This window comes from Typha latifolia, chromosome 5 (genome assembly GCF_019914945.1).
Source record: "Typha latifolia isolate L0001 chromosome 5, TyphaL0001v2, whole genome shotgun sequence".
Lineage (NCBI taxonomy): Eukaryota > Viridiplantae > Streptophyta > Magnoliopsida > Poales > Typhaceae > Typha > Typha latifolia.
In genome coordinates, this window is record NC_133090.1 from 12,081,120 (window position 1) to 12,101,381 (window position 20,262).

The window sequence follows — 20,262 nt, forward strand, 5'->3', positions numbered from 1 at the left end:
ATTATGCAGACTTGGCTATAAATTTTCACTATACATTAGTAGTGTGCAATCAAACTTTATATTTTTTTTCTTTCGAGTTGGATAAATGATCATACCCTCTCATGTTAGTGTGCACTCAAACCTAGTGTGAATTAAAACATAAAATACTTTCAATGTGGGCAAAGTCATCCCCTCTATACAAACAAAAGAAAGACAAAAAAGAATACTCTTTTATATACCAAAGGTAATCCAATACCTAGTTCTACGAGTAAACCTCAGAGATAACAGATAGAATTACGCAAAGTAATACTTGTAGAGCTTTTTGACATATAACCAGAAAAATGTACATGCAATTAGAGGAATATTGGAATACTCAAAGAGGTAGAGTTCAGAAGCTAGGTTTTATCAACATCACTGTCCAAACTCCAATGTGAACCGGTATATATGTTGCACAAATTACCCCATTGCCAAGAAATAAGTAAAATTATTGTACACAATACTCAAATTTTAACCACTTAAATGGACATTTACACTTGCATCTGACTTGAATGGAATTCAGAACTATCTCGGCCAGCCTTAATTCTACTAACTAATCTGAGTACAAGGTTTGGTAAGTGGTGCAACACTACTTGCATGCTCATGTCGCCCTTAAACTCGAGTAAGGCATGTCATAGATTCAGGACAATGTAACATGCTGAAGGCTCCAGCCAGATTGTTGCCTAGCCAATCTAGCTACTCCAGAAAAAGACAGGCTGGAGTTGTCCACGAGATGATCCAATTCTTCTGAGCTTCAGTTGTTTGTTTGGCAACCAACAAATTGCTGAGGAGATAACTGTTATTTCCTCCTCCCTACTGATGAGAAAAGCAAGTCCTTGCTTCTTCCCCTGTATTGTACAAAAGAATACAACAAGTCTTAGCATTGTTATGATGCTCTAGTCAGAAAATCGTCAACTGCAAGAGTTGTGTCTCCATGTGCAACAGCATCCTCTGGTTCTGGCATGAAAAGAGTGGACGCAGATGCCTGTGACAGAATAAGCTCCAAATCAGTAAACAGAAAGAAACTCGACGAGAAATAGATAAAAATTCCAAAGTTCTCGTATTGTATATAGCAAGGAACCAAACAGAAATGGACAGAATTTCCAAGATTGGAGTCTGATGTGTGTTTGTGTCTGGTTGTGATGATATGAGTAAATTGCTGCCCTTACACATGGATGCCTAGAAAAGCAATCTTAAGGTGAAACTTGAGGTTTAAAAGAACAAGTGCGGTTGGAAACCGATACAAAGAATGGGTTGCATATATTCTCAACCACCTGGCATGTCCATTAGGAAGAGCTAAATGTCTAGGCCTCTCCTCTTGTACAGTGACCCAACTTAGAATTGAGGAAACTACAGGTAGTTCCAAAGGCAGAAAATATTCAGGCATTTCTGCTCTTCGTAGTACAAATGTAGTATTGTAGTAGCATGGTCAAGCAATAGATAAATATATGCAGCCAGATGATAAAAAGGATGAGCAAAATTAGTGATGGTTGTGTGCTGCAGATTGTGGTTGTTAAGTTTTTAAGTTTTGCAAACTGCAGCAATTTTGGCAGTGTTAGTGTTATTTTGAATTTTTCATTTATTTGTTCAATCAACAGAATAAATGTTATTTATATTTTTATTTTTTTGCAGGTATGTTTGCTAATTGTTATTCTGCTGAGAGCATGAGATCGATTACTATTTGTGAATTACTATTTATTTTCTGCAAGTATGTAATTAGTATTTGTGGATTAATAGTTGTGCTTACAATCTACTAGTTTATATATTTGCTATTCTGCTAATTATTGTTTGTGGATTAGATGTTATTTTGTTAAAGAAATTATTGCTAATTTTTAATAGTATATATTATATATCATATAAAATTATTTTTATTTTTTAAACACTAAATATCGCCTATGCACTATGCAGCGTGGTCGTCTTTCAAAATATTGTACACTTTTATTACAAACTACTTTCACCTAGCTAGATTGTGGCTATTAAGTTCTGCACTCAAAAGAAGAAAGGAAAAAAAATTCCATCATACCTTGGCGTCCATCTGCATTCCATTATTGTCTGCAATAAGAACTGCACCATGTGCCCGCAACCATTCTTCACATTCTTCTAGTTTATCTGTGTCATTAAAGTCACCATCTCCTCCAAGTGCAGTTCTTGAGAATCCCAAAACCCACGCAATGTATCTAACAGGAACTGTTGGGCGGTATGATTTAGCCATGCATTTCACAGCCTCAAATCGCATCTTCTCTGCATAAAGATCTGCATGACAAGGAATTGCAAGTACATGAACGCTGCCACTAAAATTGATACCATAATGCAAAGCGCTTATTCTTTAGGTACCCATAAGGCAGGTATTCAGATTCGGAGCTGTCTTGTACAATCTGAAAAATAGAACATAATTTCCAGATGAAACAGCAGAGTGAACTGCAAGAGCATGCTTAACAGCTTCATCAGCTTTTGCTTCAACTGATAATCTGAAAAGGAAGCCATTGACAAGTTAAAATATAGAAATGACATAAAAGTATATGCAGCAATGAAATTGAGATGAAATATTCACTATGTATGCCATGCATTTCTTCTAGCAAAATATTTATCGAAATGGTGATCTGGTGTTACCATCTCCTGAAGATAACAAACATCAGGTTAGATGAGCTGATTTTACTTCATAGTAACAAAGAGAACATAGACTAACACTTACAACACACTACTCTGATCTGACATGGAACTAGAAGAGTCTGCCCGATTATTTACTTTCAATAATTATGCATCAAAACATTGACCATTTCTCTTCTAACGACGCAACCTTGTCATGCAGATGAACATTAATTAACAGGTTGAATACTTATGGCCAGTCAACAACCAGCAGGCAATACTGTTTAGCAATATGATTAGGACCCATTACCATTCCTAACATTCAGAAGTGATTTTTGGATTTGCATGTTTCTGTAGGTAGATCTAGTCAATATGAACCTACAGAAATACATTAAGATCTAATGGAAAAGTTTTTCATCACAGAAGCCCAGATAATTTAAGAAATCACACGTGATAGGAACTAATCATGGAACAGTATCATTTAATAAAATGCATTCCTATAGCACATTGTATCTCCAAAAAATTAAGCAACCACCACATTGTTGACCAAAATCATACATTTATAGGAAGAAACCAAGATCATCAAAAGATCATGCCTAATCAACCAATTATGTAAAACCAATATAAGAAGAAAGCTATAAAACAGTAAGCTGAAAAATGTCACATGCTGCATATACCTTGTCATAGATGACAATAGGTCTCTTTTATTATTGGAGTGTAAGTTAATACAAAGCAAATTATAAGCAGAGAACTCCATGTGACACCCCTTGATTCCTTCACCATATAGTCTTTTCAATTGTGATTGACACTGCAAGTTGCACCAAAGATATTTCAGTATAAGATTCAGGTGATTGTATCTCTATGCAACAACTTTTCAACCAGTGTACTTTTGCCAGCAAGAAACTGAAAGAATCATTATACTCCTTAAATGCATCTATAAGATGAACAATGACCCTCAGGCTTCATCTATTCTACATATGAAAAGAACCAATAAAAATAAAATGAAATAAGAAAAAGCAATTTAATACTCTTTTAGATGAATCTCTCAAAAGGATGGGTTCAAGCTTCATTAGACCCTTCGACTCAAAGATTATATTTTTGATATAACAAGACTATTCAATCTGTCAATGACTCACCAGCTCGGCAATTCTTCCGAACTAATCAAAGATTATATTATATCTTTGATATAATAAGACCCCGGAGTGTCACAAATAAGAGTTGAGGTAGATCTGTCCTGATAACTGCCAAGCATGCCTTACTCTATGTGCATGCTGCTTGCTTTTGTGCTGTTAATTGTCGATCTACCTAATCATGAATATTAGTGTTGCTGACAATTAGTCTGATTTTAGATGCCATGAATTTGGAGAAGATTGGTCCTATGATGATTACATATTTCACAACTCTATTAACGACTATTTAAATGGATAAAAATGTCTTTGATCATGATATATGACAATAGTTTACTAGAAAAAGTGGCTACCAAAAGGGTAATTTAACTTTAAAGGAGCCAATAGCTTTTACCATGAAATACAATGGAAAAATAGTCATCATAACCACATGAGAATATGTAGTCCCTCAGACAGCTGACTCAATTCATGAACAATCTATCAGCCTGCTATCTGCAGCCGGATTATGTAATGGCATATAAAGCTGCTTATTGGCACACTCATTTTGATAAGTTCAGAAGATTAGCTAGTTACGCAACTCACTAAATGTAGAACTGCCTCGTCAGCCTCTCATATATATATATATATATATATTATGTACAACTTCTCCCACTAATCCCAAGCATGCTGGATAATGAAGGATGAATATCTAGGTTAAAGTGTGTTGAATTCACAGTTAGTATTTTAATTTTAATTTTTAAGTCTTATTTCTGACCTTACTGTAGCATGTTGTAGCAGTGAAAAATACCGATGATTATTTCTTAAGGAGTCCAAAAGATTAATTGTTGGTTTCGTACGAATAATCTAGTATTTTCTTATAAAAGGGGTCTATAAAGAGTCTGATTGGATTAATAGTTGGTTTTTTATGAATAATTGAGTGTTTTCTTATAAAAGCTCCCACCCCCACCCTTTTTCTCTTTCTCACCCTAATCTGTGTTTCTCTCGAGTCTTATTCTCTCCATCTTCTACTTTGTCTTGTCTCTCTAATCTCTCTCTACTACTTTGTCCTGCATCAATTGAGGATTTTTTTTCATCGCCTTTCTCTTCTCTTCCCTTGACTCTCTCCTTTCCTTGGTATGAGCATTAAATCAATTTGCTACCAGTTTGGTATGAGCAACAAATCTTGAAATTCAGTGAATAGAAAAAGATTTCACAGGGATGTGATCCTCAAAGTAGAAAGGATCCCATTGGACACGTATGGCATTGATTATGTTTTTTTACTTTCCTTTGTAAGCCGGCATCCTGTTCTATTTGTTCCCATATGTTCAAAAAATGTAAACAAAGAAAAGAAATATGTTTGGGAATAGTTTTTTGTTCTCATAAAGAGGAATGAGGATATATAGTGTTAAATTACACTCGGTGATGGAAGGAGAAAAAGATGTAGAAAGTTCTTTTCACTATCAATAGCTTGCAAACAAACTGTCATAAGTTATAGTAAAAAAAATTGCAACTGACTAAATTTCTACATTTAGTTAACATAAACAATAAATATATAATCCAAGGATTCCAGTTTCGGCCGATCCCGATCGGTTTCGGCCTGTGCAGCCACCTGCAGCAGTAGCAGTCTAGAGAGAGAGAAAGAGGAAGAGAGAGTGAGGGAGAGAAAGGGAGAGAGAGGGAAAAAGGAAGAGAGAGTGAGGGAGAGGGAAAGATTAAAAAAAGAGAGTATGAGTGAGAGAGAGAGGGAAAAAGGAAGAGAGAGTGAGGGAGAGGGAAAGATTAAAAAAAGAGGGTATGAGTGAGAGAGAGAGAGAGGGAAAAAGGAAGAGAGAGTGAGGGAGAGGGAAAGATTAAAAAAAGAGGGTATGAGTGAGAGAGAGAGAGAGGGAAAAAGGAAGAGAGAGTGAGGGAGAGGGAAAGATTAAAAAAAGAGTATGAGTGAGAGAGAGAGGGAAAAAGGAAGAGAGAGTGAGGGAGAGGGAAAGATTAAAAAAAGAGGGTAAGAGAGAGAGAGAGGGAAAAAGGAAGAGAGAGTGAGGGAGAGGGAAAGATTAAAAAAAGAGGGTATGAGTGAGAGAGAGAGAGAGGGAAAAAGGAGAGAGAGAGGAGGGAAAGATTAAGAAAAGAGGGTATGAGTGAGAGAGAGAGGGAAAAAGGAAGAGAGAGTGAGGGAGAGGGAAAGATTAAAAAAAGAGGGTATGAGTGAGAGAGAGAAGGAAAAAGGAAGAGAGAGTAAGGGAGAGGGAAAGATTAAAAAAAGAGGGTATGAGTGAGAGAGAGAGGGAAAAAGGAAGAGAGAGTGAGGGAGAGGGAAAGATTAAAAAAAGAGGGTATAAGTGAGAGAGAGAGAGGGAAAAAGGATGAGAGAGTGAGGGAGAGGGAAAGATTAAAAAAAAAGAGGGTATGAGAGAGAGAGAGAGGGAAAAAGGAAGAGAGAGTGAGGGATAGGGAAAGATTAAAAAAAACGAGGGTGAGAAAGAGAGAGAGAGAGAGAAAAAAAGATAGAAAAAAAGAAGTGTGGGAGAGAATGGATACTTTAGACTAACAATTAGAGGGATAGAAAAGAAGAGAAAAAGGAAAATAGATTTTTACTTTTTAGGCTTTATATGTGAGTAATTATTATTTCTTATTTTATTATAATTTTTTTAAAATTTTTAAAAATTTCTCAATATTTTTAATAATATTTAGAATTTTATTTAATTAAAATAGTCCGATCTGATACAAGCGGCCGAGACGGCCGATATGGCCGATACAGCCGATACGTATCGTTTTTTCGGACGGTCAATCATGATCCCGATACCGATTTTTAGAACCTTGATATAATCATGAATGATGCCAAGCGTGCCTAAGTATGTTGTGGCTTTAATAATGCCAACACTTCGATTTGATGACAACGAAAACCATAATTGCTCAAAATTATGTAACAAGCAAACAAGAAAATTAAATTAAACAAGAAAGAATACTGGCAAATACTTCCATTCTTGTCTTAGTAGCTTACTACATAAACACAAGAGCCTAAAGAAATGAACATACCTGATTATACTCAGGTAAATCCCCTGCTTGCAGTGCTAATCGTGCATGAGTCTCATACACCTGAGACAAGGCATCAAATTTATACGAAGCTAGGAGAATTAAACTTCAAAAAAAACAAGCTGAGGACCAATGTGAATGATAATGTCTTGTGAAAAATAAACACAAATCTCCAGTATACTGTCCTGTAAAATCAAAATAACCTCAATCTACTGCAGACACAGTTACTAAATAAAATCAACAGCCGTAATACGAGAAATGCTAATACTAATTTAACAGAACTTGAAAGAGGAACCTTGGCAGTTAGCTCATTCTGAATCCTTTGTACAGTAAGATCTTGGCGAATAGACTTAAGTTGATCGCATTTATAAAGGTAATTCTTTTGAGAAGTCTGAACCATATGAAGAGCTTTCTCCAAGACATCTTCTGGTCTAACCTGAAAAAGAATGGCTTTAACTTAAGAAGAAGCAATGTTTGAAGGGCATTAGGAAACATACTAAAACATCACAGATCTAGCACCAAAAAGAAGTATAACTGTAATTAATATGCCCTACAACACAAGTAGAAATGGTAACTTACAGTGGTAGGATCAGGTGCAGATGTAAGACGCAGATAACGTTTCTCAATTTCCTGGCAGCTCCCTTTGACTGTGAGGGCATCCCAATCAATATCTTCCACAGCCCTGCTAACACCATCTTCATAACTTTTGGCAAGAAGCACAGCACTTGCTCTTCTTGAGGATATACTCCCAGAGACATCATTTTTTGGTCTGAAGTGTCTTGTTTGTGCCTGATCATCCTGCCCCTTTTCAAAACGCTTATATCGATGCTCACGGCGTCTCTTTTCCTCTGGCGAATTTGATAGAGAGGTTGCACTAGCATAATATTTCGTCAGGCCTTGCTCCTTATCACTATCACTTGAAGCATCGCCATTTCTGGTTACACTGGTAGGAGTGGGATCACCAATTTTTGGCTTCTTAGCTGGACCCTGACCAAATTTTAGTGGTGTCTGCTGTTGAGATGGAAGAAATTTCACGAAGTTCCAACTGTTGGTGGCCTACAATTTAGTCAAGAAAGAGAGCAAATTTATGGTGATTACTTCAGTACAAGATTCTGTCCTTACTGAGACCAATCAATTGTGTTCAAGTAGTAATCTAATAGCATGAGCAGAAACAAATAACTCCAATACTTTTTCTAAACAATGATGTATTATAAAAAGAAATTTCCCAGTGTCACTGCAGATGTAGCAAATGACCTAATCAGAGATTATGGATTACCGGTCTTTCAGTTGCTGGAAGACGACCCCAGCTAAGATCCCTTGATGAATCATTAGTAACCAATTCAGGCTTCTCAACCAACTTTTCTTCTGCTACAGGCTCCCATCGACTTTTCAGACGCCTACTGGGGCTTCTCTTAAATTTGGGCAAGGTCGCAGGAGCTGGGTTTGATAGAATGCTGGAGCAAAAAGGAAAAGAAATATATACTTTTAGGGGCATCAAACAATCTTATAAATGTACGATGATCCTAAATCAATAGATTACATATTTGAGTTCAATAGTTCTTAGCTGATATAGCCTATCTTTAGACCCCAGTTGTTAAGATGAGGGAGGGAGGGGGGGGCGAGGAGGGGAGAGGGAGAGGAAGAGAGGAGGCCAATAAGAATAGCATAGTTGTCGATCAAACATCCTCTCATTCTAGATTTTTTTTTCTGGACCGATATTTCACAGTGATAATTTGTTCAAGTGATCCAAATCTCAGCTTCTTATTGTAGTAAGCCACTTCACCATACTTGAAAATTCATGTTCACAAGTAAACCCGTGTCAGATATTGTTGAAGACTTTGGACATGGATCATCTCTTCAATTTTAGTCTTTCAAGATTACTTAAAAGAGTATGATTTGTCCAACAATGATGCATATGTTTTAAGGTAGATCCTATGATAAGAAAATCTGAAAAAGTTCAGAAAAGCAAGGTCAACACATTTCACGTGTCATAAATTGATAAAACTGACTCCCTGGGGATAATACAATGTTTGCATGGTTACAGATATAGATTGTTGAAAATAATATCATCCATTTAAAACTGAGCAGAGGAAAATACCTGACATCTGATCATTCTTATTTATAGAAATTTGAGTAATCACAAGATCCATTCATATAGTTTAGTCTTTCAATATGTAAACTAAATAAACTCTGAGTAATTGAATTAAAAAAATTAAATATACCTAATTTGCCACTTATTTAATGATGTAATGTTAATGACTAAAAAGAGATACTACTATTTCCTGTACTGTAATGCTGAAACATCTGATTATTTGTGATACAATTGCTTACTCCATGCATCCCTATATCTTGCACACTTGCTTTCACAGGTTCACCCTTGCGGCATTGTCAAAAAGGATCTGCATGTTATTCTGACAGTTGCATCCATTTCCAAGCAACATTTTATGTGCTTCGGAAAGAGATGGCCCATGCTATGGTGAAGGTCATGAGACCAACAAATAAACAGTAGCAAGAAATAGTTCTGAGTTATATCTGCAGAGAATCTATCAAAATTAAGCAAATCCTTGTCCTTTTTTTGAAACTTTAAGTCCTAAATCACCTCATGTGTACATCTTATGTCAAGAATTTAATTACTATGCCGGACAACCATATGAATTAGCTGTAAAGCATAAGCAAATGAAAAGCAAGTCATGTCCCCAAGATAATATAACAAGATTGATACATACTTCTGCTCATTTGCATCTAATGGAGTGTTTGGCAAGGGGAAAAGTGGTTCTATATCCCAGTTCCTGGTAAAAAGTGTTCCATCAGCAGATGCTTTGTTGATCATCTGAAGAAAGACAAAAAAAATTAAAAGATTTTTAGAATACATAGTAGGATGTTCTGATAAGTCAGCGAGTGAATAAACAAATTCATAGTGATCAAACTAAATATACAATCATAAGAACCTCAATACATAGTCAGAAAGTGGCCTACTCTATGGACAAGATGATGACTCTTACAGTTCGGTTGCTGTATAAGTTTCTATGCTATAAGAAGAGACACATTACATAGTGCTTGTCCATAAATTAGTAATATTTTCCGCATTGCTAGGACCAACTATTTCAGGAAGATGTATCATCAACTATCCATTAGTCCCATCAAGGGTGACAGAAATTCTACATTACTTTCATATAACTTCTGAAATCATTGTGAAATTCTGTTTGGATCTTTCTTTATGCACATAAACTCATAATTCAACAAAAGAAGGCAATATTTGGTGGTGATAAAAAATGCTAATTATAATTTTAATCAAAATCATTTCAGTGCAGCTCCTAATATTCCTCATATTTTATCATTTCTAAATTTGTATTTGCAGTTGGATAGTATGTCCATATTAAAATACAAATCTCAGTGAGACAGCAACAATCATCTCTTTGCACCACTAATACTTCCAAACTTCTCAAGACAATAACCAGGCAGAGCTTCATAACAGTTCAATAATCCCCAAAAGACATGTTACAACCTTAGAGAGTCAGAGAAATCACACAAGAACTAGTTATGGCAGTATGTTCTCACACATTTTCCAGTTGTGTTTCTGTTTTTTGCATGGCAAGAAATTAAAAATGAGAAGACTGCCGCATCAAGAATTTAGAAGCTAAATTGCATCACATTATTTATTTCGATTCCATAGAGTTTTAAGCACTCATCCTCTTCCTTCAACACCTCATTATAACTCAAATACCGCCCTCACCAATTCACTAATTCACTGTCTCATGATTCCTTACTCAACATAGTTGATTAATGAATAATGATTATTGAGCTAATTAGTTTGCTAAATGCTAATTGGTAGATAAGAAAGCCGACTGTTAGTTTTCTAATTAATAATTAGAAAACTAACATTGTCGGACACTCTGACAATCACTGTAATTATTAATTAGAGTGATTATTATTCTAATTAGTAATTAGAAAACTAATTGCAGTAATTAGTAATTTAAATTCTTTCACTGCCGGACACTGACTATCACTGTTAGTTTTCTAATTGCTTAATTAGTAATTATTGTTAATTTGCTATGCTAGAGGAATCAATTGCTAATTTGTTTGTGAACTTGTTATAGTTGTGAATGGTGAATTGTAATTACATTATTTGATATTGTGGCATAGTGCATCATTACAAATTTTATATATACTATATCAGTATTAAAAATTATAAATATATTATATATAATTTTTTTTATTTTTTTTAATATAAAAATGCTAGACCGTCTTGTCGCCCGCCTTGTCGCTCGCCTTGGCGCTAGTCAGTGGGGTGACCGTCCGCCATCCGCGGCCGCCTTTCAGAACATTGCCCATACATACTAATATACCTTCTAAGTCTAGCTTTCTAAGTTTCTTATCCCAATAACTGATGTGATGCATTCTGGATGAGATGAGCATGCCAGGAACAACTCCAATACAAGGTTATTGAAGTTATTTGAACGAATCTCTGAAACCATTATATGATGTAGCTCAATAAGTAGAGCCCTTAAAAGAATATTTGATAAACATATATTCCCATACATTACCTGATCGGAAACATCCATCCTGCTCTTTTTTCTCATTTTCTTCCTGAATCTTCAACTTTCGTAAACCTTAAATTCCAAATCATAGCAACATAGCCAGTGAAGAATCATGAATGCTATGTGCTTTCAAAATTAGTCAAGATTAATACAAGAGAGCTAACTTCACATAGAATAGGGTGTGTCCAATGGTGGATTTTCAACTTACGAAAGTGCTATATGGTTGGCCGGCTAAGATTCAAATTTTTTTTCCATATTCTCTTTTGCAGTTGAGACTTGAGACTTTAATCCTCCATCAGTAATCTAAGTCATATTTGTGATACCCTACAATAAATTGATTCTCAGTGCTTCTCTACCCACTAAAGAGCAAGAAGCACAGGTTAATGTGTAAGATCATTCACTCAAAAATAAACAGTTATTCTTATAATCGATCTCACTCAATGTGATTGGAACTTCATTACCAACATACATGCCTTCAAGCAAGACACTATGCCTTATTGGGAGAAATAAGAATGCTTATAGGTACAAAGATAAAAGGAAGTCAAATAGAGCATTACTGCAACCAAATCAGAAATGTTAAGAATATCAAAGATAAAAGTTTCACCTCCTTCATTATACTTTGATTGACAGTTCTTTGTGCATCATTCTTGCAACGAACAAAAGTTCTCTCCACGTAAGCACGAAGCGAAACAGGCATGGTTCCCTAACATAGAAAACAAATATATACTTTAGAAAATATAACTATTACAAGATCCCAAGCTTTTTCCCTTATAACTTCTAGTATAAGTAGATTTGACAACTCAGAAAAAAATACTTGCATAACAGGTCCAATCAAGATATTCCAAATATCCAATATTCATGTGGGAGAATAAGATAGGAATAAGGAAGGAAACAGAGAAGGAGAGGAGGGGGTGCAGAGTTGAGATTTCAGCTTTGGAAAATCTAGTTTGTGTATCTCACAGCTTAACAAGTGCCTAGCTCCATCATGAAAAATATCGTAAACATATGCATAATCAATTTCTTCCTAAACAAAGTTTGCATTTGAAAGGAAAAGTAAAAACTAGTCACCTTAATGATGGCATCATTATCTTCTGGAGCTGATGATTTTGTATTATTCTTTGGTACTGAGACACTGATGTAGGCTGGTTTTGGAGTTGTATCAGCCACTAAATTTTCCTTGTCGCTTTTGACAATGCCGAAGGACAAACCTGAAGCAATTCTAGGATTTGTTGGAATCTGTATTTTGCTTACCCGCTGTGTATCAGACATTGTGGTTGTATGCATCGGTTGCTGAACCTGAATGGATGAAGGAACATTTAAGATTGGAGCTTGAGGATATGTGAACCTCTGTTGATCTTCATGGTTATTTGCTGGCAATGGAGAAAGAATCGCAGGCTTTTGTGAGTATGAGGGAACTTGACTGGGAAGGTGGTTTTGGTACCATGGATCCCCGACTACCTGATTGACAGTTGGAGGATGAGCTGCAGTATGGCTTTTTTCCTGCAATAGATTAAACCATGATAATAAATTCCACTAGATTGACAACAAGGATCAAGAGTTTCCGAGTTCAATAAGTTAGGCAGCAAAGCATGCATGCTTTAGATTCCACATGACAAATCTAATGCAAGAATAATCAGATGACCTAGTCATCTATCACGACATGCAATGCATGATTGTTTTGATGAGGCAATCAAATGAAAAGGAGTGGTTATAGATGATCGAGACATTCAATAAAGCAAATAAGAAACCTCCTCTAACTAATTCCCCATCATTTTAAAGCACATCATGTACTTGTTCTGAAACCTAATAGGATACAACTGAATTTTTAAAACACTCAAAAGTAAAAGGGAGGAAGTCAGAACTGTTATTAACATGAGATCCTCGTAAATATGCAGACTAAAAGAATGATCCACGATCTCATGTACTTGTAAGAAAGCAATGCTCCTAATTAAGGAAGAGTACAGTTATTGGATATTTACTGTACTATAGATGAATTAAGCAAGGATCAGTTTTAATCCTCCTAAAATAACCTTCATGTTGTATGCTACAGCATACATTTACATTCAGAATTCTTGAGGTACTTGAGGACGAATCTGAGAATGCTGTTGATGTGTTAGGTTTATTACGGGACAGGGCCACAAGGGTTGTTGCTGTCAATGTAGCATACTTTAACATCTAGTAACTTACCATATATTACACTTTTACCCCTGCCTAGAAAATCCTATACATCAATAGAATTTTCAGCGACATTATCAGGCATCTGAAGCATTATTCTTTACGACAAGGCTCTGAAGCCAGACTATTAATTGACAGAAATACAGAACTGGTAACGGAAACCAAGTTCCTTAAGCACTAATCGATAGTAATTTAGCACCACTGATTCTCCAACTTCAACACTGAAATTTAACTAATACAGCAATCACCGTAAAATGAGACTTGTAATGGTTTCCAATTCCAGCAAAATTCTATGAATGAGTAAAGGAATTGTAAACAAACTAAACTGCCTAAAGATTCCATCAAAACAACATAGAAAGTAGTTGCTACTTGGTAATTGACAGAACCACATAGCATGAGACCTTCACACTGAAGTATGTGGTACAGTCATCTTAAGAAAGGCAATACCTGCAAAGAAGACAGTGCAGAGGTTCCAGCATCTTTTCTCCATGATGTAGTGCCAGGTGGTGGTGGTTGGCTGCTCATATAAGAGTAGCCACTAACACCTACAGCTGGACAAGCAGCAGCAGAAGTCACAGTAGTAGACTGGTGCTCTGTCCCTGGAGTACAACCAGAAGAAGGTACAGACTGATTGTAGTAGCTAGGCCACTGATTGTATTGCTGTTGATAATATGAAGGATTTGCAGAAATGGTAGTAGAAGACTGGATGGAAGTTGTATCTGATGATGGGTAGCCTAAGTGAGGATGAGAGGGATTAGTTGTGTAACTTCTGTCGTTCCACGAGTTGTTCTGATAATAATAGCTGCTGTTTTCGTAACCCGTTGTGGTCTGAACCGTCTGATGATCACCAGCATTGTAGTAAGTGCCTAAATAACTTGTAGGGCCAACATAAGACCCTGAATTCTGAAATGAGCTAAGAGGCTGATAAGCTGCACCTGGATTTTGATTTGCTCCTACTTGCTGAGAGGAAGAATCATTGGAAGGCTGTTGGTAGTTATAATAATAATTTTGGTATTCCGCATTGCTATAGCCATAGGGAACAGTAGAACTCGAGTAGGGGATATAAGAAGCATAGTCTTGTGTGGCAGTTGTAGCCTGACTCGACGAGTTAAGTTGTTGAGATGCAGAATTTGCCCCACTTTGAGTACCTCCTGAAACAGATATATCGTTTTGTGGATCATAATAGTATCCAGAAGTTGACGAATACCCATTCTCAGTCGGGTTTGCTTCCCTCAAATTCCACGAGACTGTCACTGGCCCAGCAGAGGAGGACCAGGAGTGATGCCCAGAAGAAAAAGATGGATATAAAGATGCATGCCCTTGACCAACATCACCAACCTGACAGTTCAGATAAAAACAATAATAAGGGAACATCTGTTAGGTGTACTATCACTGTCCTGATACAAAACCAGGGCACATAATGCTCTAGCATTCAAATATTGATAATGTGAAGTTCAAAAGTAAAAAAAATGGCACTAATGAAACATGGTCGAGGAGTTCAAGAAAATTGAAAATAAGATACACTCACATACTAATAGAAGGTAAAGCAAATATAATATGAATTCTAATATATCTAAAAGCACAAAGCTGATAACAAAAAAGCAAATGGCAAAACACAACAAAAAAAAACCAAAAAAAAATACAGATTTAGAAATTACAATTAATTGCACAAAATGAGTACCAAGTTATTCCAAGAGAGTAGCAAATAGAATATGTATCATAAAATAAAAGAAACGTGAATAAGTAAAAGAATTGAAGTCCAAAGGAAACAATGTAAAGGATTACTTCAACATATCTTCTCTCTTTTGTAATGGTAGTGAACATCTTAAAGGCTAGTAACAGATTGGTTACTGGTGTAGGTCGAGGGAAGACTAATTGCAAGTTCAAAGAGAAGGGGTAGTTCTAAGAAATATGTATGCAAGAGAAATGTTTAACTGAGGTAGTGTGTGGGTTGGGTTGTGAGGGAATGACAATCTACATTTATATATATATATATATATAGGGGGGGGGGGAGAGAGAGAGGGAGAGAGAGAGCTTTAACTATTTAACAAGGAAAGTTAGATTCGATAAGAAGATTAACTATAAGACAGAGAGAGTTAAAGGAAGATGAGAATATCCAATGACAAATTGATTGCAAAAGCACATCTGCTATGGCTGTTAGAGCAGAAAAGGCGTAGGAAAAGAATAATGAAACAGCAACATCACAATGAAGACCAAGAATAGAAAGTGAGAACCTAGAGAAGTAGCCAAGGCAAAAGAGGAAGAATCCACAGAAGAGAATCAGGATACGGAAGATGCAACATAAGTATATTCATTTACACCCTACTATGAAAAGATGATGCTAAATGCCTTATCCAATATAAGAGCACTTTCTTTATCAGCTATTAGAAATCATCTTGAGAGTCCCTCCGTATAGGCATATCATCTTGCGAAATGTGAATGAGGGGAGGTTAGCTGCAAAGTTCAATGCACATATAGTAAGCCATGAATACTGAATGTTGAATACTAAGTGTACGATGTAGGTCCAATTTGACCAACAAAATTGTGCGTGATCAGAAGTTAGAAGTTGCTTTGAGCCTTCTATTACAATGTATGGAAGAGTCATCCCGCATATAACAGCGACCATCTAAACATGTCGATCTCCCTATTCAGAGGTCTATTCTTGTGAAAAATATGTTATTTCACATTTATCTATAGTTTCTATGTTGAATTCAATTTCTACACTACTAAGAACCACATTTTCAAACTAATAAATGCATCTATGACAAAGATCCGTAATTAGTCAAAAAGGTCAAGATATAATAATGATACCCATCAACATGGAGATTACTTCTATGAGTAGCAATAATCTCCATTATCTCATGACCTAATTGTAAGATGAACAGATTAAATAACCCATGCCAATCAGTTAGAGACTCAAGTTCACATACTAGATACAGCTCTCTAATTAGTTATCGGCTTATTAAGTTTGATTACTTGATCCAGTCAAGCTATGGATCAGTCAAATCCAATCATAGCCACCCCTAGTATAGACCTTATGATAGATGTCAACACCTGAGAGGCTACAAAATATCAATTTCACTAATCATGCTAACCCTTAATCTATAACTCTCATAACATCTTCCTTACATATAACTCCAAAATAAATAATTACCGGTCTCTTTTTGGTTTCACGTTCAAAGATTCAAACCCTCTAATAAATGTTGCATTAGGTAACTTAGGACTTGTTTGGTTTAAGGCTAAGCCCCGAACTTGATAGTCGATATTATTTCTTAGTCTTAATTTTTTAAAGAGTGAATTTGGTTAAATATAAAAAAGATAAAAAAGATATTTAGTTGCTAAACCAAGTTAAGGGTTCTTGAACTAGTTCAGGGAGAGTCTTTGAACTCAAAGCAAACAAGGCCTTAGAGATTTTTATAAAAACTAAAATTCCTGCATATTACATGGTTGGGATTAGGCCATCCCTTGTTTTACACCTTCGAGTGATGAAGCGCACAGATCCCAATATAGCAGGCCAGAAGAAATGATAATTTAGCCAATTCAAATAATGATAGCATTAATTTGTGTCGTTGCTATTAAATTTAATCTCTAGAACCATTACCAAGACATGCCAAATCAACATTTACCAAACCTTCCATTTACGCGTGCTACAGTCTCACATTAACAGAACCCAACAAAGTCTCTCGAAATACATCAGAAAAACCACCGCAGAAGTTCAATGCGTAAAGATAGCCATGAATGCACTAGAGGTTAGATAAAAACAATTCCAACTACACCAGGCAACAAATACGACAAAAGAATATTGATTAACTAGACAAACTGTTAATGGATAGTAGATTCGGCTACTGGGTGCAATTAAAGCTTACCAGTAATTATATTTCATTTATGTAAATAGATGACATGAATCACCAGTACATGGAACATCAAATTCTAGATTTATAGCCAATATAACGATAATGGAAACTTCTACCAATTTTGTAATGACACCACTATTCAGATCAAAGGGCAGAACAGGCAGAGAACAAAACAAGGAGATATGTCAGGTCCACAATCTATGCATATCCCACACCTATCTTCTTCAGATTGATAAGGTCTTAACTTTCTTCCAAATAAAGCAAACCATGTTTCCTCAAAATTAGTGCTCATCTAGCAATGTGAAGAAGAGGACAACACCTATTTAGAGCTTTACTTACAAGTAAGCTGCTTACATATCTAAACATAAATAATGAAAGACATTTACACCACTATGCTGTATAAACGTTCAAACTGGCTTATATTTGTGCAATAGCAAGACATGCTTTTAAAGCCCATCACTTTCTTAAATTCCTACAGATCTAATGCTATTAACAGTAGTGCAAAACGAAAAAAATACTTCACAAAGATCAAAAAGTCAAGATTGTAGGAAAACAGGAAGTGCTCTTCAAGTAAAAGGCCTACCCCGGTGGAACTGGGACCCGACCCAGAGACAGGATCGCCGCCGCCTTGACTCGCCATCCGAACAACTCAATCGTGCCTCGAACGATACATGAACACTGGAAACGAGAAGGCTTCAACCCAAACCCTAGATTCCAGAAAGTATCACCTCCAAAGTTCCTACAAACCCCGATCTCGGATCGAATTCGTCTCTCACTAGATCGACACGCGAATTAAGCAGCAGTAGAGGAATCCGACAAGAGAAAAGGGGGAAAAAATTCCACTTAATCGGTGCAAAAAGAAGAAAGATTGGAGGAAAACAATAAATTCCTTCTTCTAAGCAAGAGAATTAAAGAGAACAAAAAAAAAATTAGAATGGAGTGAATCCGGAGACTTATTGACGAGTCGACTCGACCACGAGCGACGAGGAGTAGAAACAAAGTGAGAGGAGGAAAAAAAAGGGCGAGGTTTTAATGCTGGGGGAGGCGATTTATAGTGATGACAATTCGAGTCGGAACCGACCATAGTTGGCTAAGTTCCTGGGATTTAAGGCTGAGATCTAGTTGGTGAGGATGGTGAGGCATCGGATGATACGATCCTGGCCGTTCGTTTTGTAGGTCGATGTCAGATGGTAACTGGGCTGAAACGGGCCGGAATGTCTCATAATGGAAAGGAATTTTCTTTTAATAATTTGGAAAATTATCGTTTCGTTTTAAAGATTGATTTATTATGGAGAATTTAATCCTGTTTCTTAAGGAAAAGTTGTTCAGATAAATAATCAAGGACTTGATTCAAGCTTGACTTGCAAAATAGACTTGAAACTATGATGCGAACCCGATCAGATCGAATTACATTAAGAGAATATTTGGGCTCAATAGATTGAGTCTAGTTATCTTATCTATTTATTTCCTTTAATTAGAGTCTTATTAAGCTAGAATTTATTAGTTAATAATTCAGCTTTGCGTAGTTTCGAAAAAATATTTACAAAATATTCTACGGTCGTCAGAATAATATCAAATTAAATAGATAAGATGGCCATCTACAACTTTGGTATTCACGACTTTTTCAAATTCGGAATCTATCTGCGGTGAAGAAACGAAGGATTAGAAGAATGATTTAGTCTAAATTAGTTAGCTTTATCTTATTATTTAAATTTAAAATAAATTAAATAATCTGCATGTGGATTCGATTCACTAAAAATTTTTACTTCTATAAATAGAAGTGGGCATGTTTTGATAATAAGAATTGAATAGAATTGAATGGAAGAAATATGAATTTAGCCAAGTTATTTTCGTATTTTATCTTTAGATCGCTTTTATCTTTCTAAGAATAAATCATAGTCGTAGAAATATCTCAACCTTCTAAACCCTAGACGACCGTCGCAACATCGAATATTTTATCGTTCTACTTTTCTGACCTATCTCCACTCTTTTATTTTTAATCTTTTATTCTGAACTCCAATTTAGGTGAAATTAGAGTCATTAGAATCCTTACTCACGAGGCTACCTCCTAAATTTTCATAATTTTTTTTTACGTCCGAATCATTCTAGATCTGGTTAATAATATTAGTATCAGAGCAGACGTTAGAATGATCTATTCGTAACAAACTAATTTAGAACGATCCATTCGTAACAAACTAATTTTGAGTTATGATTGATCCTGAGCTAACTCAATCAGTAATTTTCAGTGATTTCTTAGGTGGCAATTCCATTAACAGAGGAGCCCAAGAAGTAATCCAAAATAGGACCTAGTTTCTTCTCACAAACGATTACAAGTAGAGGATACCAGAGTTCATAGACATGTAGTTAATTACTGAACAGTAACTATATATTTTTTTCGATCTTTCAACCTCTCGTGTTTGCCCCCAAAACGTTCCATGCTTCCCAACATTAGAATTGTAATACAACATCATGGCTCTTGTTATCTTATATTCCTGTTCATGTCGTAATTGGAGGCCATGGAACTGAAAATTAAGCAAGTTATTTTTTCCCAATAAATTTTTAGCATAATTTTAAAATTAAGATTAAATTAAAATAATTTTAATTTCGAGCTCAAGTCTAATCAACCTTAAATTTAATCAAGCTTGAAATAAAACTTGATTCTATTGTGAAGGTATATGAACTAATATAGAAATATTATGAACATGGATCTTAATTTAAAAGTCATATTAGTCATATGTATTACATATTATATTATTTATTTATTTAAGTAAAAGGAGCTTTAACTGATGCAGTCGAAATGTATATTGGTGGAGTCGAGTGAGATGATTAAGATAGAAGGCTAAACCTTATGCTTCGCAAGTATTATCACTGAGTTATAACGCACATAAGGGTATATGAAATGCAATCTCTGTTGATCTCCAACTCAACAAAGGAGTCTTTTTTGTCGCAATCCTTTGA

At 35.7% G+C, this 20,262-nt stretch overlaps 1 protein-coding gene across 1 annotated transcript; it reads right to left on the reverse strand.

The window, feature by feature from the left end:
• Positions 1-361: 361 nt before the first annotated feature.
• On the reverse strand, positions 362-18,382 carry LOC140788791 (SAC3 family protein A). Its single transcript, XM_073138244.1, has 13 exons — positions 17,888-18,382; positions 13,898-14,788; positions 12,344-12,775; positions 11,880-11,978; positions 9,464-9,567; positions 8,014-8,191; positions 7,317-7,793; positions 7,033-7,173; positions 6,741-6,800; positions 3,279-3,409; positions 2,350-2,483; positions 2,039-2,268; positions 362-1,000 (listed from the first exon to the last, which is right to left on the reverse strand). Exons 1-13 carry the CDS (start codon positions 17,942-17,944, stop codon positions 902-904), a joined length of 3,033 nt encoding a protein of 1,010 aa, XP_072994345.1. The 5' UTR covers positions 17,945-18,382; the 3' UTR covers positions 362-901.
• Positions 18,383-20,262: the final 1,880 nt, after the last annotated feature.

Excerpts from the sequence above, each read along its gene's own strand:
- LOC140788791 (XM_073138244.1), bottom strand. The coding sequence starts at position 17,944 with ATGGCGAGTCAAGGCGGCGGCGATCCTGTCTCTGGGTCGGGTCCCAGT. Across the intron at positions 12,776-13,897 it reads CTGCACTGTCTTCTTTGCAG|GAAAAAAGCCATACTGCAGC; the intron begins GTATTGCCTTTC and ends AATCTATTGCAG. Across the intron at positions 7,794-8,013 it reads TTCCAGCAACTGAAAGACCG|GCCACCAACAGTTGGAACTT; the intron begins GTAATCCATAAT and ends ACTAAATTGTAG.